This window comes from Crocuta crocuta, unplaced genomic scaffold (assembly GCF_008692635.1).
Source record: "Crocuta crocuta isolate KB4526 unplaced genomic scaffold, BGI_CrCroc_1.0 scaffold338, whole genome shotgun sequence".
In the NCBI taxonomy this organism is placed as follows: domain Eukaryota; kingdom Metazoa; phylum Chordata; class Mammalia; order Carnivora; family Hyaenidae; genus Crocuta; species Crocuta crocuta.
Genome location: NW_027529183.1, coordinates 285,978 through 310,281, shown reverse-complemented (window position 1 = coordinate 310,281; position 24,304 = coordinate 285,978). Strand labels below are relative to the sequence as shown.

The following is a 24,304-nucleotide window of genomic DNA, read 5'->3' as shown; positions in this document are numbered from 1 at the left end:
GGCTATGTGACCGGTCTGAAGGGATCTCTTTATACAAAAAGTCTTCTCTGATGTTTCCCTCCCTTTCCTCTCTGTCTTGTGCAGCCAGTTAGCCCTGCCACTTCTCCATAATGGGTGAGAGGACTCACTAAGCTGGCCCAAGGTGACAGAGCACAGCTGGTGCCCACATCCCTAATAATCCATCCCTTCCTCTACCTTCCTCTGCGTGACTTTAGAAGAATCCATTTGGTATGTGGGCTCTGAACAACCAGCAGGCTGTCATTTGTACTTTCTCATAGTAGCATTGTCGGCGGCACCAAAGAGCCCAGGAAGACACAGTTAAATTCAGCTCTTTCACAATGAGGGACTGAGAGTAGAAGTAAAGCAGTTTGCTGAATCTCGGCCCCAGAGGGATGAGGGAGGGGGATAGGGGACAGCATGGGGACTTTCTCACAGCCTCCCCTCAGCCTCTTCTTCCCTCGTCCCATGACCTACTTCCCCAAGCTCTGCTTTCCCCTCACTGACCTCCCCTTTGGCCAGTCAAGACAGGAAGTGGGTGAGCGCACATGACCGCCTCTCGGTTCATGTGAGAGCCGATTTCATCACTTCCTGTCTCAGGATGAGTCCTAAAAAGCTCTTCTGAGCCCAAGTGTAACTCACCTTGTGCAGCCCATCTCTCTGCTCCCTCACCTCCCTCTACATTTAGTGGAGAGGAAGAAATCTCAGCTAAGGAGATTGATAAATCTAGCAATGGAGGAAAGGAAGCGATGTTGTGCTCTCTGTGCTAGTCAGAAAAATCACTCCTTTGCAGAGGAAGTTTGGTACTTTCAGAGCAGAGAGATGGCATGATTCCCTTCCAGCCTTTGCCTCCTGGAAGAGAAGAAACATGAACTTGAAAAGCCAAGGGGGTTGAAATCTGTGCGGACTCCCTGCAACGGAAGCGGAAATGGAAGGGAAGACTCGTACAAACGAGAGGGGAGAAGTAGAGTCACAGCAGTAAGGCGGAGGTCAGAGAGATCGTCCTGTAATTCAGGCCAAGTGAACCAAATTGGCACTTCTTGCTCTTTGGTGGCAACATCAGGATGACGGAAGCACAGAAATTAGCAAACATGAAATGGACAATGTGTATGATTAAAAATAGGAAAGTCCAAGTAACCTTTATTTCCCTCCTTGCGTTTGATAAAGCACTTCTATGTCCATTATTTAATTTGAGCCCAACTTTCTTGAAGGCATTTTTATGGGTAGTTACCACATTCTACAGCTGAGGACGTGACCTTGGGCTTGTCTAAGGTTACAGAGCCAGTGGCTGGAATTGCTGGACTCGGTCCTGGGTCTTCTGACGCTAGATAACTTGCTCTTTCCTCTGCCCTGTCTCACACTGGGTGCGCCAAGATCAGAGCCACCCTAGGATCATTTTGTACCTGAAACTGTGCTGATACTCATTTTTACCCCCTTGATGGGCTTTGCATATCAGAATTAATGATATCTAGTTTTCTCCCCACCCCAAAATCTGTTACCAGTTTTATCACCTAGTGATCACGCTTAAATATATTTTGCCCCCACATTACATTTAAGCCGCACTTTTTATTAGAAATTGGTAAACTGAGGAAGGTAGGAAATCTGTCTGTCTGTGTCATTCTCAACCTTTTTGAGTGGGAAGCCTTTTTGCCGTCAGAGCTTTTTTGAGCTTCCCCTCATCATAGGATCTGGTGACTGAGAAAACAAGGCATAGACTGGGAATCTCTTACGAGAACTCTAGGTGGGGACCCGCCAGTCTGTTGGTGGTAAATGAGGTTGCAGTGCCCACAGGGGATTTTCTGAAGCTTCTACAGCATGTGCCAATACCATCAGGTAATGTGTCCCCTCATTCTACCTCTTCGTAAAGAACCTAAAAGATAAGTTAGGCTCTCATTCTGCCGCCCACGGCCGGCCCTCCCTCCCCTTGCCCCAGCGCAAGGGAATGAAACAACCACTCTATTTTCCAAACCTTTATTAATCAGCCCTCGACGGATAGTGTCATCACATTTCATTTACTCAAACCAGAGAAGGAATTGCAGTCGACACATCGAATCCCACTCAGCGGCAAGGGGAAACTGCCGGCCACACGCTTGGTTTGCACGGCATCAGGAGGCTAGGTCCCCTTTCCGCCCCACATTTGGTCTCACTTCTCACGCACGACTGGATCGAGGCCCAGTGTCGCCAATTCTTTATGCGGTGGAAGCCACCTCAGCTACGCTGGCTAATGGGACGTGGTAGTCCCCCAGCATGCAGTACTAAGGAGCCATGGCCAATCTCTCTCTCTCTCTCTCTCTCTCTCTCTCTCTCTCCTCCCCTCTGCCAAGTGCCCCCCCCCCAAACAAACAAAAAACTAAGGAGCCAGTGCTTGGAATGTAAATCCCAATATAAAACCTAGAGATGGGGGTTCGCTCTGCTCAGAATATGTGACACTGATGACACTCACAGAGAAGGCATTGAGCCGAGGGTTGGGAAACGGGGCCCTGCTCTGGGAAGACCCTTTCACAGGCCCCGCCCTCCTCCTTGAGAAGCGACAGCCATGGATTAGGTTCCCGCAGTCTGATACCCCAGCCCTAAAACTCCACGACCAAGAAAGTCTACGGACAACATCTATGTGAATCCTCACCCGAAAGCCTACGTAACAATTCCGGGTATATTCAGAGGACCCTGGTACAAGACTTTGACCTTGCTCTCGATAGAGAAATAGGAACGTATCACAGGAAGGCAGTACCCTGGCATTTCGCATAGTGAGCTTTGGGCCTGACACTTGAACTTGGGCTCTGAAAACTTACCAGCTGGACACATGAAACCAGAGTGACCGTCAGAATTGCAAAAGCAGATCCTGTGCCGTTTCCTCCTGAAAAAGTTGAAAGGATGGGAAACTGATTTAAAAATAGTGTAAAAGGAGAACTCTCTTTTTCCCCACTTTGCTGGGAGGGGGCGGGGACGTTTAGCATATCTGAGCAGAGGAACTATGACTGGCTGTTATTCTTGTTTTAATTTTGATGGGAAAACTTTCTAGCAGCTGGAAGAAGCTTGAAGCTAATGGAAAGGGGAGCAGTTCTTCTGGTCTGCGTGCCAGATCCGCCTCTCATCTCCGTGTTATTTTGCCCAGGGGTGGCCATTTCTGGTCAGTACCGGTGTAAGTCACAGAATCATTTCCTCTCTCGGGACTCCTCGTGGAGTGCAAGGCCGGAATTAAATTGAAGTCATTTGGAGGTGGACAGAGTTTATGACCAGCTGCTCGCAATTTGGAAATGGAGACGGGAGCACTTTGCAAGGAGCATCAGGGGCCGAATTCCAATCGATCATTGTCTGGAGGCCTTGGCTCACTTTCCCCATTTCCCCTCGCCCCCTGGGGACACCTCCATCTTTTTCACCCACAAGCACGTCCAGGGCACAGCCTGGCAGATAAGTTACGGCAGTGGGTGGCACACGAGGCGTATGGGGAGGCCTTTCTGTAGGCTGCTTTCAGACCAGTGGGCGAGGGCTCAGGAAAAGGTAGGCTTCCTGGAGGAGGTGACCCTAAGTGCCAGGGTTAGCCCTGCTAGCGTGAAAGAAGTTAGATATAGGAAGGAGTCTTGGAAGGAATTTGGTGCATAAGGACCCAGAGAAGGGGAACCAGGGGGGTGCCCATGGGGTGTGTGGAAAGAGTGGGGGAGAGGCCACTGAGCTGAGAGAGACAGTCTGGAAGTATTGTCCACTCTTGAGTTCTAAAGGAGGAAGAGTTAACTGCTTTGTGGAAGACTGAAAACGTGTGTTGGAGAAAGACAGAGAATGTCGATACTCCACAGAAGCGCTCGCAGGAGGTACAGGCTTAGGCTTTCCATTTTATTTGGCCCTAGGTCATCGGTTGTAGTCACGTAGTAGAATTTGTGCCTCCACACGCACCCACGCACGCCCTCGAGGCGCCCAGCGTGGACGGGAGCCGGAGGATGCCCAGGAGCTGAAGACGGGCCAGAGGCCGGCACGTTTGATCAGTTTCCGCGGGGATTTGGTCACTTTCCCAGGGAGAGTGCGTGAAGGGGGCGGAGGGCGGCCCAGGGCAGAGCCCCCGGGGAAGGACCGAGAGGGACCAGGAGGGAGGCCAGCCTGGGGACCCCCTCCGTGCCCCTCTGGGAGACAGCCCTGGAAGGAGGAGGGGGAGTTTTCCACTGGAATTTTTAAACAAGGAGGTCCTTGGAGAACTCGCTGGACCCCGTCCATGGGGCGGTGCGGGCGGAAGCCGAATGCCCGGCCTCGTTGCCCTCCTCGGTTCCTGGCTCCGTGAATCCTTTCCTCTGTTGGCACAGCGAGCACTCCAAACCCGGCTGGCTCTTCTTCACCCTCCTCCTCTTCCCGGCCGGTCCTCCCCCACCGTGCCCCAGCCACGCTCTGGAAACAGCTCGTTCCTATCATAACTTCAGTGCAGTTCCAGAGTCCTTATTTTCAAAAGCAAGTTCATACTGATTTTTTTTTATGAAGGAAAAAAATGAAATAAAATTTCATTTCTTTTTTTTATTTTTTTATTATTTTTCAAATGTTTACTTTTGTGAGAGAGCGCAAGCATGAGCGGGGGAAGGGCAGAGAGCGAGAGAGAGAGGGAGACAAGGAATCCGAAGCAGGCTCCAGCCTCTGAGCGGTCAGCACAGAGCCCGACGTGGGGATTGAACTCGTGAACCACGTGATCATGACCTGATCCGAAGTTGGATGCTTAACCAACTGAGCCACCGAGGCACCCACCATCTGAATCCTTTTTAAGTCTACAGCTCAGTGGCATGAGGTACATCCACATGTTACGCAACTGTCCCCAGTGCCTGTCTCCAGAACCTTTTCATCCTCCCGCACTGAAAGTTGGACACTAACCCCTCACTGCCTTCCCTCCCGGCCCCTGGCCACCGTCTTTCGATTCTCTGTCTCTGTGAAGTTGACCGCTCGAGGTATCTCGCCGATAGGATGATTTTGCATCCCTGCTCCGTACCTTCAATGCGTTCCCGCTACATTTGTAAAATCTGCTGGCCTGTGGACCCAACTGCTTTGTTCCTATTGGGAGCCCACTGGGCTCTTCCCTATCTTAGCGCCTCTCCCAGACCCACTCCTGAAATCTATCCCTTCTGCACCTTGCCTGGCCGCACCTCCTGCTCAAGGACACCTTCCCCAAGCATCCCTCCTAAAATAATTTCCACCCCAAGCCCCACCTCACCCCATTCTTCTCTATCTTGGCCTCCTTCCTGTTCCTTTCTTCCATGACACTTACTACAATTGGAACGTTTTGGTCAATTCTTGTTTACCTTTGTATCCCCAGCTGTTAGCATAATGCCATGTAAATAGGGGGCGCTCAATACTATTTGTTGAATGACTATACTGACCAAAGTGGGGGCTGTCTATATTCAGTTTCAAACAATAAATTTTGGGGGTGGCTCAGTCCATTAACCGTGTGACTTAAGCTTGAGTCATGCCATGCAGCTTATGGGTTCAAGCCCCACATCGGGCTCTGTGCTGACAGCTCAGAGCCTGGAGCCTGCTTCGGATTCTGTGTCTCCCTCTCTCTCTGCCCCTCCCCCCCCCAATAAACATTATTTAAAAATTTTAAAACAATAAATTCATTGTTCCCTGCTTCACGCAGCTCTGGAAGAGTATTTAGGAGAATATGTGTCTTTTAATGTGTTCTGGGTCACTATTCAGGTGTAGAATTTTCCCGGTACACTTTTTTCTTCCTCTTCCTCCAAGTGTGTTTACTTATGTGCACAAAACTCACTTTGTTGAACTCCATACAAGCGTGACAAGAAGAAGGAAGTAGATACAAGGATCTGGGCCCTTTGTGCAAAGACAGAGAGCTGCTTTGTTTCTCCTTCTCTGTGGACTCGAGAACGCCAGGAGGGATGGGAAATGATAAGTGAAACATTTAGCACCGAAGCCAGTAGTGGATGCATTTAATTTGGGGCGAGGGGACGACGAGCAAGGTTTCCCTCCCGCTGTGTCATTCAGATCCTGGTGCGGCCTTTCCCCCCCCCGTTCTGGGCGAGCCCCGTGTCCGCGCCCGCACCTGCTGGCAGGGACCAGGACGCTGCAATTCAAGGGACAGGGTGGCTCGCTGAGTTTTCTTCAAATGTCAGGATCCGTGGGACGCCTGGGCAGCACAGTCAGTTAAGCATCTGACTCTTGGTATTGGCTCAGGTCACAATCTCACAGCTTGTGAGTTCGAGCCCCACATCAGGCTCCATGCTGACAGTGCAGAGCCTGCTTGGGATTCTCTCTCCCTCTCTCTTTCTCTCTCTCTCTCTCTCCCTCTTTCTCTGCCCCTCCCCCACTCGCTCACTCTGTCTCTCAAAAATAAATGAACTTTACAAGATTTTTTTTTCATGTTAGGGTTTCCAGCTCTTGTAAATTATTCTGTCCGCATCTCCCGTGCCTACACATAATTGGGCAACCCTCGCGGTTTTACAGAACTGGCTATGAAGATCATACTCATACCTTTTGCCCATAGAAGATCCAGACAGACCTTCCATCTCCCTGCCCTCCCCCGGTCCCCCGCGGGGACCTCCGGCTTTAAGGTCCACCATCCCTCCTTTGTGTAGCCGTCCCCGGATCCCTGGACACTCGTCACTGCCACACTTGAGCTCTGGCTCACGCTGTCGCCCTGAGCCCCCGGAGACCTTGCCCTCGTGTGTAGGGACTCACACAGGTGGACCTTGAGACGCAGGCCTCCCTGCCTCTTGACTTCCTCTTCTCTAGGACTCTGTCGCCCCCCTCCACTGCCCCACCCAGCCCACCGCCCGGCCATGACCCAAGGCTCCGCCCCCCTCCACAAGTCCCCTCCGGCCCCACCTGTCCGGCCCGCTCCCTGGGACTCCACCTCCAACACGTGTAGCCCCTTCCCCACATTTCCAGCCCGGGNCCTCGTGAGTCTCTTCTGTCCTAGCCTGGCTCCAGCCTGGTGCCCCTTTGTCACACGAGCCTGAGTCCAGCTCTTTGCTGGTTTTGCCTCCAGTCACCCAGCTGCCACCGGTGACGATGTGACACACTGGCTCTGCACACTTCTTTCTTTCTTTTTTTAATTTTTAATTGACACCCAAGTTCATTAACCTATTGGCTCTTCCCACTTGTAATTCAAGGCCAGGAACGGAGGTGCCTAGAACTTCTCCTCACGCTCCTAGACAGCGGTTTCTCACCTTCTCCTCTGCCCCCAGACCCAACCCCTTCCCCTTCTCTGTCTCTGTCTCTGTCTCTGTCTCTGTCTCTCTCTCGCAGTGGACTTCCTTCCTGTCTCTTCCGCCGTCCGCAGAAGGCCCCCCATTGTGCTCAGTCCTTCCTGCATCATGCACCGGGTCCCATCCCCTCCTGCTATTTCAGGACACTGTTCTAGAAATTCTGCATTGGCGTTTGCCTCTCGTTTCAGTGCCATTCTCAAAGGAAGTATAGCAAAGCCTTCCCTTTCTTCTATCTCTCTCTCTCTGGCTACCTGCACCTCTGTTTTTCTCCTCTTCTCTTCTTTTGTAAGATCAAAAAACCTGGATGGACTGGCCTCATTTTCCCCAATTCCTTTTCTCTTGCTCTTGAACTCAGCACGTTACCCAAGCGGGTCCTGGCCAGTCTGGGAGGACCCCCAGCACAGTGAGCCCAAGGACGATTCTCTGCCCCCCTTCTGGGGACCCGGCAGCCACGGTTGGTGCCCCTCTGCTCCCAAACATGCCGGGCTGCCATTCCCAGTGGCCGTTTCTTCCTCTTCTCCCAAAATTTAAGCATCGGAGGGTCCCAGAGCTCAGTCCTCAGACCTCCTCTTTCTCCATATTGACCTCCCAAGTGATCCCATTGGAAGTGTTGCGTTACTTTCCTAGAGGTGCCGTCACAAATCCCTTCCGCCTGGGTGGCCGCAAACAACGGGTTTATTCCCTCACGGTTCTGGGGGCCAGAAGTCTGAAGAAAGATGTCGGCATGGCCGTGCTCCCCCAGAAGGCTCTGGGGAGAACCGTTCCTTGCCTCTCCCACCTCCCGGTGCTCCCTGGCTTGTGGCCACAGTGCTCCACTCTGTCTCCTGCGTCACAGGCCCCCTCCTCTGCATCTGTGTCTCCCTCCCCCCGCCATTCGCTTATAAAGGCGCTGGGCATTGGATTTAGGGTCTAACTCTAGTGAGATCCCCAACTAATAAAAACTGCAAGGACCCCGCTGCAAAGTAAGTCACATCCCGAGGGTCCGGGTGGTCAGGACTCTGAGGAGGACGCTCTCTGACCCACCCCAACCGTCCGTACAGTGACCTCTCTGGAGTTTCTAGCCCTGGCGTGACCCGCTCCCCTGAGCTAACTGCTCACTCCCATCTCCACGTGGCTGTGCATCGGGCATGACAAACGCCACACTTCCCAAACTGGGCTCCCGTCCCTCCCCAACCTGAGCCCACTCCCCACCCACCCACCACCTTCTCCCCTCCTGGTGGCGCTATCTGCATCCTTCTCGTCATTAGGCCGCCCCTGTCTTACACACTGCATGTCCAATCCTTCTGCAAATCCAGAGATTCTCCCTCTAAAACAGATTCACATTTCTAACTCCCCCACCGCTGCCGCGCTGACCCAAGTCCCAGGCTCTCTATCGGAACAGATGACTGAGTAGCTGCCTAATTAGCCTTGTGCTCAGCTTTTGCCTCCTTCAGAGCCGATCTGTAACACCGCAGCCCGAGTGCTGCTTTGGCAACGTAAATCAGATCACCCTCCTCCTCTCCTTGGCCTCCCTCAGAAGAAGAGCGAAAGGCCCCAGAGTGGCTATTTATTTGCCTGCACTGCTAGTCTGGTGGTGGAGTATCCTTCAAAGGTTCCATGCTTTCTTAAATGTTTCATTCTTTTATTTGTACGGAAGCCAGTGTCACGGGGTTTTACGTCCTTGCCTTATCATGAGACTCCCCTTGAGCCCTTGTTTATTTTTTTTTTTATTTTTTTTATTTTTTTATTTTTTTTTTGAGCCCTTGTTTAAAATGTGTAGGCTTCTGGGTCCTTCTCTTGGATCTCCATAATTACGGAGCAGAGCTCAGGACGATCTGCTGGTGTCTTAGAGGCTCAGATGAGTTCTGGAAAGCACTGCCGTGGAGAATTTGCTGAGTGATGCAGACGATCATTTTTCTAGGTCATACACCTTCAGAAGTTAGTTGGCCCTTGGATGACACAGGAGTTAGGGACCCTGACCCCCCCCCCACACGCAGTTGAAAGTCTCTCTATAACTTTTGACCCCCCCCAGTGTAAGTACTGTATCAAAGCCTTACTGATCACATAAAGTCAGTTAACACATAATGTGTACGTTATACATATTACACCGTGTATTACAGTAAAGTAAGCTGAAGAGAAACGGTTATTAAGAAAGTCATAAGGAGAATACATCGACAGTACCGTGTACTGTATTCATCAACGTGAAACCACATAAAAGTGGACTCATGCATTTCGAACCTGTGTGGATTAAGGGTCAAGTGTACTGTTTCTTTTCCTCATTGTGAAGCTCTGGCCAGTAGGGGGGATTTTATTTCTCTTCCTATTTTGAGTTTGTGAAGACTGGTAACTATTTCTTCCAGCCATTAGGCACAGAAGAATTCCAGCCGGTGAACACAATACTTGACAGTGCTTTCTCTTCGGATTCCGCCTTTCCGGCTCCCTCTTCCTATATCCTTAGGAAAAGGAAGATGGGCGGGTTAGGGTTAGGGCTTGTGAGGCATCACAGAGAGCAAACCTTCACAGGCTCCGTCCATAAACACAGTTCGCTTTGGAAGCTTATTTCCAAAGGGCTGAAATGTAAATAGTGATTACAGCAGCTCTGTCTCAGGTGTATTTGGACTTGATCAGATCTCCTCTCAGACCTCTTCCAGTTTGTCACAGGAAAAAGAAGTCAGGGATTAATTCCAGAGAGAGCCCAGGCTTTGCCCGGGAGTTCTTTGTGCCCACCCAAACTCAGGTCCTTTAAAGTGTGTTGTTGGAGTTGAAATACAGCATGTGTGCCTCTGTGGGTTTTTTTTTTTTCCCCAGTCCTTAGCTGTCTGACACCAAGGATGTCTGTGTGCCGATGTGCTCCTTTCTGTCTGCCCCGTTAGGAAGTAACCTCTGTGGGGCAGGGACGCTGTTCAGTTGCCACACACCTAGACCAGGACCAGGCTCCGAGCAGGCAGACTGGACTGAGTCCAAGTGGAAGACCCTGCCTCACAGTGACATTGGTCTTCATTCTTTTGGTGGACCAGGAGTGTCCTCTGGGTGTGGCATCCTCGTGAAGCTACAAGTGAGCAGGCCCTCCATTAGATTCCTAGCTGCTTTAGGTTAACCTGTGCTATACACACACGTTGAGATGATATAAATGTGAATAGGTGCCCAGTGAATAATCCAAGAAGTCTTTCTAAGTTGATGTAGCACAAAACAAGTATCCGCGCTCTGGGAGATTCTGGGAACATGTGATCTGTATCAGATCTTTTTTTTAATAGAGGTGGTTTTTCTTATTAGAAGTCAATGCAGGGGCACCTGGGTGACTCAGTCGGTTAAGTGTTCAGCTCTTGATTTCAGCTCAGGTCACGATCTCACGGTTTGAGTTTGAGCCCCACATCGGGCTCTGTGCTTACAGCTTGGAGTCTGCTTGGGATTTTCTCTCTCTTTCTCTCTCTCTCTCTCTCTGTCCCCCTCCCCTATTCTTCTCTCTCTCTCTCAAAATAAATAATCGTTAAAAAAAGAAAAGTCAGTGCATGTTTATGATAGAAATATTGAAAATAAATGAAAAATAGCATTCAGGTCTCATTTTTCTGTCATCAACATTTTTATGTGTTCTTATGCTATATTTCAATTTTATTAAAATAAGTATTTAGGGTTTTTTTTCATGATTTTTTAAGCACTACATTGATAATGGGTTAAAAAAGAAGAAAAGTCAAAGTATACTCTAGCTTGGAAACTAAAAACCTTATACCCCGATTGCTTGGTCCCAATTTTAACAATTCTAATGCCTCTTTCCTGATACCAGCATCGATTATGGTCATTCTTCCCCATCCCCATGGAAATGCATGATATGTATTAAGCTACATATGTAGCTTAACACAGCTTGGCTATTTTTTTTTTTTTTAACTTCTGTGTAGGATGATCCCCCTCATTCTTTTTAAAAAAAAATTTTTAAGTTTATTCTGGGAGAGAGAGCGCCTGCAAGTAGGGGAGGGGCAGAAAGAGAGGAAGAGAGAGCCAAGCAGGCTGTCAGCACAGAGCCCTCTACTGGGCTGGGTCTCACGAACCTTGAGATCGTGATCTGAGCCAAAATCGTGACCGCTTAACTGATTGGGCACCCCAGGCACCAACCTTCGCCAATCTTTTATTGAAGTTGTTTCTCTCTGCTCCTGTATAGATGTCCTGTGATTTACGTAATCGCTGCCTTTTTAATGGACATTTATCATTCATGTTATTTTCTGGGTTTCTTTTTTTTTTCTTTTTACTGTAAGAAACAGTGTATGTGAAGAGCCTTCTCTACACATTTGTATACTTGTGCACGTGCATGTGAATGGTAAATTGTAGGTTGTTGGGGCACCTGGGTGGATCAGTTGGTTGAAATTGCAACTTTGGCTCAGCTCACGATCTCCCAATTGATGAGTTAGAACCCCACGTTGGGCTCTCTGCTGTCAGCGCAGAGCCTGCCTTCAGATCCTCTATCCCCCCCCCCAAAATAAAGAAAACATTAAAAAAACTAAAATAAAATTAATTGTGGGTTGTAGATCTACCAATAGTATGTGTACATTTTGAATTTTGATAGTTATTCCTGAAAGTCTTTTCAAAAAATGAGTGTATCTTTTGTTTCATCTCCTTGCCCAAGCTTGGTATTATTAGCATTCTCTCTATCCAATAGGTCAGATTTAGCATTCATTATTATAATTTATGTTTATTTAACATAGATGAGGTCAGGCACATTTTTCTGTGTTTATTCTTTGCAGTATATTTTTCTGGGAGCTCTTTCTTTAAACCTTTTGCTCACTGTTTCTATTAGCTCATCACCATCCATTTTAATTATTTCTAATTACACATTAGATTTGTATTGTATATGCTGTGCTGTTTGTATGTATTGGGCTGAATATTATAGGTTTTCATTTTATTAAAAATTCTTCAGGGGCACCTGGGTGGCTCATTCGGTTGAGCGTCTGACTTCGGCTCAGGTCATGATCTCATGGTTCATGGGTTCAAGCCCCACGTCGGGCTCTGTGCTGACAGCTTGAAGCCTGGAGCCTGCTTTGGATTCTGTGTCTCCCTCTCTCTCTGCCTTCCTCCATTCATGCTGTCTCTGTCTCTCTGTCTCTCTCTCTAAAAAATAAATAAATATTTAAAAATTATTTTTAAATTATTCATAAACATGGATGTACCTTTACAATTTAATACTCTATTCCTAGGATTATATCATGATTTCCTTAACATTCCCTACATGTAGGTTAACATATGAAGAATCTCTAATTTTCTCTAATCTGAATAACAATACAAAATATTTCTGGGGACAAACCATAACTTATTTTGTTTCCTTACCATAGAATCCCTGCCCTTCCTCTGCCCAGTAGCCGGATAGCAAGATCAGAATATAAATGTCTTTGAGTCTCTTGACATTCATAGCTTGTTTTCACTGAGCTTAATTTGGCTTTTTTCGTTTGTTTCAAGTTTTTATTTAAATTCTAGTTGGGACGCTCAGGTGGCTCAGTCAGTTGAGCGCCCGACTTCAACTCAGGTCATGATCTCGTGGTTTGTGGGTTCAAGCCCCGCATCGAGCTCTGTGCTGACGGCTCAGAGCCTGGAACCTGCTTTGGATTCTGTGTCCTCCTCTCTCTCTGCCCCTCCCCTGCTTGCGCGGTGTCTCTCTGTCTCTCAAAAATAAACAAACATTTAAAAACTTTAAATTCTAGTTAGTTAGTATATAGTGTAATATTGGCTTCAGGAGTAGAATTTAGTGATCCATCACTTGCATATAAGACCCAGTGGCATTTAGTAGAGTGAATTGTTTCTCAGTTTGAGGTGTCTGGGGGAATATCTGGGTCAGTTCACATCCCACCTTCCAGGAAATCGATATTCAAGCTCAGAAAAAAAGAGCCTTTGGTTTTCTCATTTCCTCCCTCAGTGGGATAAGTTGTGAACTATTTGCTTTCTTCTCTTTTCAAAGTGCTAAGCAAGAGCCTGGCTCCTTACCCTCAGGTCAAGGAGTAGTTCATCTCGGTCACAGTAGTGCCAGGGAAATTGATGTCGAACAGGAGACAGTAAGTGAAGGAGTTTTCTGATCCCTCAGTGTGGTTAATTCACCGCCTCGTCCTGAGTGTACAGAACTGGTGGCAACGGGGGTTGGATCTTTACCCTCTCGGGCAGCTGGGATAAGGGAGCCAGCTAGTCACACTGAGTCTGGAATTTCGCTTCTGCCAAGGCGGCTGGCAACCACTCGGCCCAGAGGGAGCCGGCCAGCCGAGAGCTGCCAGCCGGCGTGCCTGAGACCTGCTTGTGCGCTGTGTGCTCTTCCTGCTACTGTCCCTGGGCTCCACGGGGACAGCTCCACTGTTTGTCATTTCACCATTAGGAGCCAAATCTGGATTTTGGTCTATAATTAATAGTAGTCGTAATAGTAGTAGTAGTAGTAGTAATAGTAGTAGTAGCAGCAACAGTAACGAGAGTCATAATCTTACACTGAACATCTTTCCATTCTCCTTTCAATCTCGTCTGGACTTTACCTGGGCGAAACGAGTATCGGCACCGTTTTTGCAAAGTGGGAAACTTGAGGCTCAGCCCCATTTTGTGTAAACTCAAACTGAGTCATTCTGAAGTTTATGACGCATAGTCACAACTGTCCAACTACGACCCAAGGCATCATCATCGGTAAATCCCTCTGTCTCCTGCCAACCCCTAGTTGGGTGTCCCCATCGTGGCCGGGTTTATCTGCGGCTGGGTTGAGGAAAGGGAAGGAGTGACACGGGAGGAGCTCTGACTGCTTCCCAGTTTGGTTTGGTCCCACCCGGGTGTGCAGGGCGTGCCCATCTGATACGTGAGCTGCACCTTGATGAGTAAGCTGCCCCCGCAGGCCGGTGGGTGACAAGTGCTGTGCTGGCTGCCGTCCCTGGGGCAGAAAGCCTTTGCTGGGCTCTGGTCCTGCTTTCCTACAGTGGGAGGCTTCCAGTGTAGCTGGCGGGTGTGTGTGTGTGTGTGTGTGTGTGTAATATACATAAAACTTACCAGGTTTAAGTGCACAGCTCAGTGGCATTGAGTACATTCATGGTGCTGTGCAATCATTACTACCATCCACCTGCACAACTTTTGTCATCCTGCAAAAATAAAACTCTGTGCCCATTAAACAACTCCCCATTCTCCCTCCCACTGGCCTTTTGCAACCACCATGTTCGTTTCTGTCTCTGAATTTGACTACTTTCAGTCCATAGTAGATGAGTGGAATCAACAGTATTTACCCTTTCATGACGGGCTCAGTTGACTTTAACATAATGTCTTCAGGGTTCACCCATGGTGTGGCGTGTGTCAAAACGTCACTCCTTCTTAAGGCTAAATAGTCCGTTGTATGTACAGATCACACTTTGTTTATCCACTCACTCCTTCGTGGACACTTAGGTTGCTTCCACCATTTGACTGTTGTGAATAATGCTGCTGGGAATAGGGGTGTATGCATATCCATTAGATATGGTGCAGGTATCTGTCTTTAACACCCAGAAGTGAAATTGATGGATCACAGGGCCTCCATGTTTGTGTGGTAATGATTTTAGGTATATGGTTGTACCATTTTATACTTCCACCAGCAGTGCACAAGGCTTCCAGATTTCTCCACATCCTCACCAACACTTGTTCTTTTCTGTTTTGGGGGGTTTGTTTTTGTTTTTGTTTTGTTTTGTTTTTTGTCTACGGCCGTACCACCCTGAATGCGCCCAATCTCGTCTGTTTTGTTGTTGTTGTTTGGAGTGGGTTTTTTTTTTTTTTTCTGTCCATCTTTATAGCCATCCTAACAGGTGGGAAGTCATCTAATAAGTTTCACAAGAAAACATCTATGAGAATTTAGTTGACAGATTTGTCTTCCTTTTTTGCTAAAGAAGGTGAATCTCCTGCATGGACACTTCCTGATTTGAATATGATTATTCAACGAAACATGTATCTATTGAAATCTGTCTCCCTGAAACATCATTGCATGCTGTTGGGTTGGTTAAATTTTGACCAGTCCCAGGAACCTTCCGAGCCCTAAGTTTGCACATGCCAAAACGCCCTCATCAAAGAGCTCCGATGGTAGTCCGACAGACTGTAAACTTGAACTTTTTAAATTATCTAGTTGTTTTCATTTTATTTCTCTTTTCCCTCCTTTTACCTGCTTGTGAGCAGTCCACTATTTGTACCTCTTGGGAAAGGAAGACGCCAGTCTGGATGACTGGTTAAGAGCTCAGGTGGTGGGACCTGCCCACGTTGGATTAAAATCCAAGTTTATCCAGGAAAAAATGACCTTCTCCAAGACTCAGCTTCTTATCTTTACCATGAATATCGCCCGCCTCGTGGGCTTGTTTTAAGGAGTATAAATGCTGATTAGCCAGATACTCGGGCAGAGTAAGCAGTCCGTACCTGGTATCTATAATCATCACCGTCATGGCCATTATCAAAGGAAAAGACTTTACCATTTCTTAGCAGTGTTGCTTGAAAGAGAAGAATAAAGAACTTTATAATAACCCAATAAAGCTAAAACAAAATTTCTAAGAAATTTTGACCCAAACCCAGCAAGGAATGAGCTTTGGACTCCATCCCTTCCTCTATCCAAACGACAGATTAAAGACTGTAGGAATCCAGTATGGAAAGGTCAAGGAATATTAATAGAGAAGTGTTTTTATAAAAGTATCAAGTGTTATCAGACACCTGCTGCCATGTTTGGAGACCAGAGGAGAGAGATGCGTTGTCACTTAAGCTTCCTCCTGTTGTCTTTATGGTCTATTTTTCTTCTGTCATTAAATGATCTTTAGGTCAGTTGGGATTAGTTCTAGCAGCTCCCTGTTATATGGACCCTTAGGTTTTACCCATTTGCTCCCCATTTGTCCCATGCCAGCTTATTAATACAATCATCATCCTCATTTCACGGGCTCCCTAGGGCTTTTGAAAGCAATTAATTATTTGAATTCTATTTTTCTCAAGTGTAGGAAGGAAACGCCTCTCTAAAGAGTGGAGTTACCAATGTCTAACGGGACAGGTAAAGCATAAGGAAACCAGATCTTATCTTCTCTCCTGCCTCTGGGCACTCTTCTTGCTTAATTTCTCTCATTGCTGGTCTAGATGACAGATGGTTTCCAGCCGGCCAATTCTCAGACAGGTTGTATTTTCAGTTCCAGTTTCTCATTTAGGCTGGAATTTCCTGGGGCAGGTTTTAGCTTTGCTTGAGAGATCACACTGAGTCCCTCAATTAGGCTCCTTCCATTCCTTTGTTCCCTCCTCATCGGATTCAAATGCGGGCTTCTTCTCATTAAAATAAAAAATGATTCACTGAGCCAGAGAGCTTGTAACTTGCCAATTTCTCAGGAAAGTGATAGTGATTAGGACGAATGGAACACAAATGGAACCCCAGAGCAAGACTTGCAGAGCAAGGCCACCCCCACAAACCTTTTGTTATCTGTCCAAAGCATCGCTCCGATTCTCTGCTGAAAGCAGCCCAGTGTGTGTGCCCAGCAGACCATCCATTGAGCCCAGGCCTGGGAAGGCCCACCGAAGGCGCAGAGCCTGTGACGGGGAGNAGCAAGTACTGTGTGGGTGCTGGGTTGATAGGCTTCTGATGGGGCTTCTAAGAGAAACAGGAGAAGATGAGTGACCTCTGGGGTCATGGCTACCAAAGAAGGTCACTGATAAGGATTATTTGAGCTCCGCTTTGGTATGTAAAAACATAATTGAGATTTTTTTTACCCCCCCTCCAGAGTCGTAGTCCCCATAAAATAAGCCCATCTGATATGGAGCCAGAGGCTGTAGTCGTGAGGTGTTTCCTGCCCCAAGCAGAACTGTGCTGAGAGCCCCGAGTTGGCCACTGACAACTCACTTTGCCATAAATGCATTTGATGATGGAGGGCCTTGGGTCACTGAGAGGGCAGGAGCCATATTGCCTTCCTCAGGGCAGCCCAGGCAGGGGTGTGGGAAGAGGGTCTGCTGAGCCGCCTGCAGTGTTCACTCCTCATTTGGGGAAAAGAAGCACAAACTCTCTACCTAAATGTTAATGTTAGACAAGAATTTAAAAACGAGTAAGCTCAGCTCAAAATGCGTCTGAAAAGTTTGGTGTGATTTCCAACCTGTACCCTGGAAAAAAAAACATATTTGCAAAGTAAATAGGACTCTAGATTTTGTGTTCCGTCCCCACTTTGCATACGTGTGTATACGTGCTTGTGTGCAGTAGAGAATGATGGACAGAGAGAGCAGAGGCCGTAAGCGTTCTGAAAACTCGCCGTATGCTTGTGTTGTGTTTGTGTGTGTACGCGTCCATCTGTAACATCGCATCTGTAGATGTGGCTATTCCAGAACAGACACACGTTGACCGCAGTGCCCTGTAGAGGGTGCCCGTAAGGACCCTGTGAGATGCTGGGTAAGGATCTGAAACCCACTCCCAATCCAGCTCACCCGCCAACCAACACAGCCAGGTCACCTACCCTTGTGAGACATGGCGCCTTCTGATTCGCTGTGGGCCAGGGAGGGTACTGGTTGGGAGGGTTGACTCTTTCTTTTTCACACCAGCAGCAAAACAGGCAGGCCGGTGTGTTTGGGGTCAGAGCATTTGATAACACCTTCTTTCTCTGGTTGCATATGTATTTTTAGCCCCTTCGCTTCTGCCATGTTTGAAAGCTGATCGGCAGACACCTGGTGGCCAATTTCTTTCCTTCTAGCAGCACATTCGAAGGGCCTCTGAAAAACTTGCTTGGCATGGGACCGATTTAGCACCTTCCCCTGAACTCGGAAACTGCATTTTTAATATCGCACCTGCGCCTAGAACTTTCACCAGGTACTAGAAGCCTGGCATTTCACCAGAGCCCATCTGGGTTACTGGCCCAGGCTGGAATCCCAGGGCGTCACCGTCTTACTTAGTGATTCCTCTCTGCCCCTCCCAGGAGAGCAGAGCACGACACAGGCCTGCGCACTCACACCCCAAAGGCAGAAACGTCACCATCCTATATTTCCATTGAAGGTACAAAAAGAGGAACCAAGAAGTGTACATTTGTCATGCGATTTGAGCCGAAGAACATGAGAAATGCAAAGCACAGTCAAACCTAAATCAGTTAGCTTAAAACCAGGAGCATGAAAACATTGCTAACATTATCTTCTTACGTGACTGTTCTCGTTTTAGATAATGGGGGTGCTTTTTATTTCAAATTTCCAGTGGCTTCACACCCAGACGCTCTACTACAGAGTTGGGAATTGGTTACTTGCTTTAGCCTCAACAGGCGGTTTGCAGAATTGAGGTCTCCTCGTGTTTGTACATCTGCGGGCGTGGTGTTGCGAGGCTGCTGTGGTCCAGGATGAAGAGAATCTCTTCATCTGTTTTCAAACCTAAAGATCAAATCAGAGGCGCTGGGGTGGCTCAGTCGGTTAAGCGACCGACTTTGGCTCAGGTCCATGATCTCACAGTTTGTGAGTTGGAGCCCCGCGTCAGGCTCTGTGCTGACAGCTCAGAGCCTGGAGCCTGCTTCGGATTCTGTGTCTCCCTCTCTCTCTGCCCCTCCCCTGCTTGTGCTCTGTCTCTCTCTGTCTCTCAAAACTAAATAAACATTAAATTTTTTTTTAAAAAAATAGCTTACGTAAAAGCAGATGATCTGGTATCGTACATGTTTCTGCAACTTTAGTGTGCATGCAAGTCACCCAGAGATCTTGCTCCAATTCAGATTCTAAATGAAGAAATCAGGATCAGAATCCAAAATGCCACGCTTCTGACTCGTTCCCAGATGATGTTAAGGCCACCCCTGGCCTGAGGGCCTCGAGTGGTTCCCCACCAGGACTGCATACTGGTATCTCCTGGGGAGGCCCCACTCCTATAGATTCAGGCTTAACTGGTTGAGGGTGAGGCCTAGGTAGTGGTAGTATTTAAAAATTTTCTTAATGTTTATTTTTGAGAGAGACAGAGACAGAATGTGAGCAGGGGAGGGTCAGAGAGAGAGGGAGACACAGCATCCGATGCAGGCTCCAGGCTCTGAGCTGTCAGCACAGAGCCTGATGGACGTGGGGCTCAAACTCACAAACCGCGAGATCATGACCTGCACCGAAGTCAGAAGCTTAACTGACTGAGCCACCCAGACGCCCCTAGGGGCACAGCCAAAGTTAAGAAATACTAGCCCAGGGGCACCTGGGTGGCTCAGTCACTTGAGCGGCGGCTTCAGCTCAGGTCATGATACCCCAGCGTGTGGGATCGAGCCCCACATCGGGCTCACTGCTTATCAGCTCAGGGCCTGCTTCAGATCCTCTGCCGCCCTCTCTCTGCCCCTCCCCTGCTCATGCACACTCTCTCTCTTCCTTCCTAACTTCCTTCCCTCCTCACTTCCTTCCTTCCTTCCTTCTTTCCTTCCTTCTGTCCATCCTCGATCCTTGATTCCTTCCTTCCTTCCAGATCCTTATCTTTAGAATTTCATAATATTATCCCCTAAACGTCTCATGTGGATTTCCTTAAAAAACAAGTTTTCTAGTAAGTCACGAGTCACAGTTTTACCTCCCTGACTTTATGGTTTTATTTAAATCTTTGCTTCTTTCCTGCCAGAGTGCTCTGTTGTCCGGGTGCATCTCTCTGGCCATCGTGGACGCACGGTGCAGGGAGAGCTTGGGGAACCGGTTCTGTGGGCTGTTGATTANAGAATATCCAATGGAAAAAAGACAGCCTCTTTAACAGATGGTGCTGGGAGAGCTGGACAGCAATGGGCAGAAGAATGAAACTAGATCTTTTTCTCACACCATACCCAAAAATAAACTCAAAATGGATAAGGACCTGAATGTGAGAGAGGAAACCATCAAAACCCTAGAAGAGAAAGCAGGAAACAATCTCCTTGACCTCCACCGCAGCCATTTCTCATTTGACACATCCCCCCAAAGACCAGGAAATCGAGGACACCCTGTTCTTGACACCCTGGTAGTCTACCTGTATGTGTCCAGCCCTTCGTCCTGCTCTGTTTTCTCATCTCAAACACTGGAATAATGACATCCCTGTGTCTAGGAGCAAGAATTTAGTGGGGGGAGGAGTCTTAAAAAGATCCCCCACACATTAGGAAATGTCAAGACACGCAGCTCTGTCAAAACTCACGTTGAGATGCGATCAGTGTTGGTGAGGTTTCAGGGCTGGTGGTGGGGTTCAGAGCTGGTGGCCAAGAAAGAATTCTTGAAGACAGTTTTGTTGCGAAAAGGTGAATTTATTATAACCCCGAGACAGGACCCATGGGCAGGAAGAGCTGCCCGGGGCCGTGCAGAGTGACCCCTTATATACTGTGGAATTGGGTGAGGTAAAGTCAAGAGAAAGTTTCTTAAAGGGATTTCCATACGCTAAAGAGGACTGATGGATGACTGGAGATCTGGCTGTTGTCAGCTAAGGTTGTTTTTCTATCTAGCAACGCATTAGCATTGAGAGATTAGGCTATTGATGAGATATTTGCAAACCGATGGAGCGGGCTGTCAGTTTAACCCTTTGTTTCTCTTCTTTCCTTTGTTCTTGGGCAGCTGGGAGTGCCTGAGGATTGTCACACACAACCCACCTGGGAGAGGGGTGGGCCCTCACCTTGCCTTATGGTCCCTTATCAATTATCATTGGAGATTTGGGGTGGGGACAGTCCTTTTAGAAGGGACTCAAAATAGCCACTGTAATTTTCCACTGTATTTATCTGTTGATTTATGTGTGAGAGAGAGAGAGACAGAGACAGAGAGTGAGCAGGGGAGAGGCAGAGAGAGACAGAGAGAGACAGAGAATCCCAAGCAGGCTCTGTACTGTCAGCACGGAGTCCAACGCAGGGCTTGAACTCACAAGTTGTGAGATCCTGACCTGAGCCCAAACCTAGAGTCGGGCTCTTAACTGACTGAGGCTCCCAGGCGCCCCCTTCCCACTGTTTTCAAGTTTTGAATGATCAGAATAATATACATGAAAGGATTCCAGGAATGTGTAAGGTTTTTTTGGTTTTCCTTGATGGTCCTCAGTGATAGGTTACCCTACGTGGAAAGTGAGAGCCCTTTTCTGTTTTCAGATAGCAGAGGGAATGGCGTACATCGAGAGGAAGAACTACATTCACCGAGACCTGCGAGCAGCAAACGTTCTGGTCTCTGAGTCACTGATGTGCAAAATTGCGGATTTTGGGCTTGCTCGTGTGATCGAGGATAATGAGTATACGGCAAGGGAAGGTAAGCTCCTCACTGGCTTCAGCCACTTTGGTATTTAGTTTTATTTTGTTTGTGTGTGTGTGTGTGTGTTTGTGTGTGTGGGTGTGTGTGTGTGTGTGTGTGTGTGTGTGTGTGTCTGTCTGTCTCTCTCTCTCTTAACAGAGCAATTACAATAGTCATCATTTTAAAAAGAGAACTCCCGGGGCTCCTGGGTGGCTCAGTTGGTTAAGTGTCTGACTTCAGTTTAGGTCATGATCTCACAGATTGTGGGTTCGAGCCTCGTGTAGGGCTCTGTGCTGACAGCTCAGAGCCTGGAGCCTGGTTCGGGTTCTGTGTTTCCCTCTCTCTCTGCCCCTCTCCTGCTCACGCTCTGTCTCTCTCTCTGTCTCTCAAAAAACGAATAAACGTTAAAAAAAAAAAGAGAACTCCTTTGGTAAAATGTTCACAGTGTACTGTTGTTTCTGTTTGTGAGTCTATTGTAATAATTGTTTTTAAAATTACTCTCCTGATTAACTCCACACATTGTGTATAAGGTTTATAAACGTTGTCATTTGTATTTCAACTAAGCAAAGGAAAAGAAAAAGAGACTTGGCAAGTGTGAAGTTCTTTGTTGTATTTGTGTATTAAAGTTCTTTTCCCAAACAAGGAAGCACACTGTACCTCACTATAGGGAAAACATTCGTGACAATAATTTTGTTTCCTGTATTCTGGTCTTTTGATTGCCGATTAAAACCTGGAAATTCTCCCACACAGAGAAGCAAATGCAATGCTGCAAAAATACACCCCTGTATCTAGCCACGTTCCGTATTCCGTATTCTACACTTATTACAACGCACAGAGAAATGTCAGCCCCCCGGTCGCTGGCGCGTCGCTCTGTCTGGGGCTGCGCTCGTCTCTCCATGTCATGTAAGGTCTGAGGACCCTGATGGCCTCACTCATGAAAGTTCAGTGCGTTTTTTTGCCAAGCCAGGCACTCTCTTGACATTCCTAAAACTTACTAAACGGGAGTTATTTTCCTGTAAGCACACGCATGCCGTTTCTCGAAGATGTCCACTGGATTTACAAATCCAGCATTGACAACAGTATCTCTTGTGTCCGTCATGGCTCAGGTGGCTCCCCGCTTAGGTTGGGTGACAACTTGTCCTCACCGAAAAGGCAGGAGATGCAATAAGCCATGTTGTTGCTATATTATCATTACCGTCCCCACCATCCAGGTCAGGCCACAGGGAGGGTTGGCAGCCCTAAGGGCTACTAGTAAGTGGGAGAGCCAAGCATCGAACCCACGGAGGCCGCCTCAGAGTACAGCAGCCGGAGCGTATTGAGCTGGTTTTGCTGAGTTTGACGATGCTGGTGCCTCACAGAAAGAGCTAACTGTGCTTGCCTGAGACGGTGGCTTAGCGCAGAGAACCTGGGCTCTAGAATTCAATAGTAGCCGTTTCAGGGCAACGGTAACGTTTGCCCTGTGCCAGGCGCGCAGATCGGCCCAGTTGACTGGCACCAATGCCGGGGAGGTTCTGTCTCCTCCGTTCATGGGTGGACGTGCCAAGGAGACCTAACGCAGTAAGTGGCTTACCAGGTCACACCAAGTCGGAAAAGGGAGACCCGGCGTTCACAGCAGGGTGTGCTGTGCAGGACTGACCCCTCCCCCCACCAGCCACCCTGCCCCCCTCTGCCCTCGATGCCACCCAGCCCTGTGGGGGGAGAGCAGCCTACACCTGCATGCAGTACCTAGCTTCTCCATGGGGCCATCTGCTGTCCTTATTCTTGGTCGGATTTCCCACTTGGGCTTGACGCTACAACAAATTCCAGAATCCTGGTGTCCTGCTTCTCTCTGGGCACAGCGTTCTGCTCCTCGGTTCCTAAAAGTAGTAATGTTTGCTCCGAGCAAATGAAGACAGCAGACCTTAACCTTTCGAGTGGGACCCACAATTCCGATTGGTGTGGGTGTAACGAGATTGTCCAGCAGACTGTACACGTCACGAGACAGTTCTATTCCGAGTAACGTGGTTTGGGTGGAGAGCATCAGAACAGCGAAGATACACTCTTTAGAGGCCGGGGTCGAGGGACAAACATGAGTGAAGAATAAATGCCTTTACGTTCCGTGTCACGTTCTTTTGTTTAAAGAGGGCTCCTTATGACATCTCTGGGAGGGTGCACAAGGGGTTTGCTTCTCACCGGGGGGTGCCCAAGAGGGACACAGGAGGGGGGGACTATTTTCAGTATAATGTTTGGTACTATCTGTTTTGTACTGTGCGTGTGCATTATCTACTGAAAACAAATCATTAAAATCTTCCCCCAGAGAAGGAAAGTATGAGGGCTGCCTGCCGGTGACTTCTTTGTTTCAGCCCAGAGGCCCAAGTGACACAAGTCTTCTCCCGTAGGTGCCAAATTCCCCATTAAGTGGACCGCTCCGGAAGCCATCAACTTCGGGTGTTTCACGATTAAGTCTGATGTGTGGTCCTTCGGAATTCTTCTGTATGAGATCGTCACCTACGGGAAAATTCCCTACCCAGGTATCATTTACTTACCTATTTCCATTCAAGTAATTGGCATGAGAAAAGAAGCCAAATGGTGGGAGGCATAAAAAACTAAGCCCAGATCCAGAACTTCAAAATAGCCCTTTGTGCTAGAACTTGACTGTGACTGTCTGCAGTGGAAAGTGTTCTAAAACAGGCTTCGACACTTCTCTGCCTTCTTATTTGATTGAATGCATACTCCTTTTTTAAAAAATTTTTTAACATTCTATTTTATTTCTTGAGAGAGAGAGAGACAAAGCACGAGCGGGGGAGGGGCAGAGAGAGAGAGGGGACACAGAATCCAAAACAGCTCCAGGCTCTGAGCTGTCAGCACAGAGCTGGACATGGGGCTCGAACGCATGAATGAGAGATCATGACCTGAGCCGAAGTCAGACACTCAACCAACTGAGCCACCCCAGCACCGCTTCCCTTTGTTTTTCTAATTAATCCCATCACTTGATGCCTGGCACCATCATAGGTGCTGCTGATCTGAGGATGGACTGGAAGCTTAGA

General features: G+C 48.1%; 1 protein-coding gene across 1 annotated transcript in view; it reads left to right on the top strand.

Annotated features, from left to right (window-relative positions):
- Positions 1–24,304, top strand: part of LYN (LYN proto-oncogene, Src family tyrosine kinase) — an 89,350-nt gene that overhangs the window by 55,207 nt on the left and 9,839 nt on the right. Inside the window, exons 11-12 of the mRNA XM_077758271.1 lie at positions 21,143–21,296; positions 23,657–23,788. Coding sequence (XP_077614397.1) covers positions 21,143–21,296; positions 23,657–23,788 — 286 coding nt within the window. The remainder of the gene's footprint in view (positions 1–21,142; positions 21,297–23,656; positions 23,789–24,304) is intronic.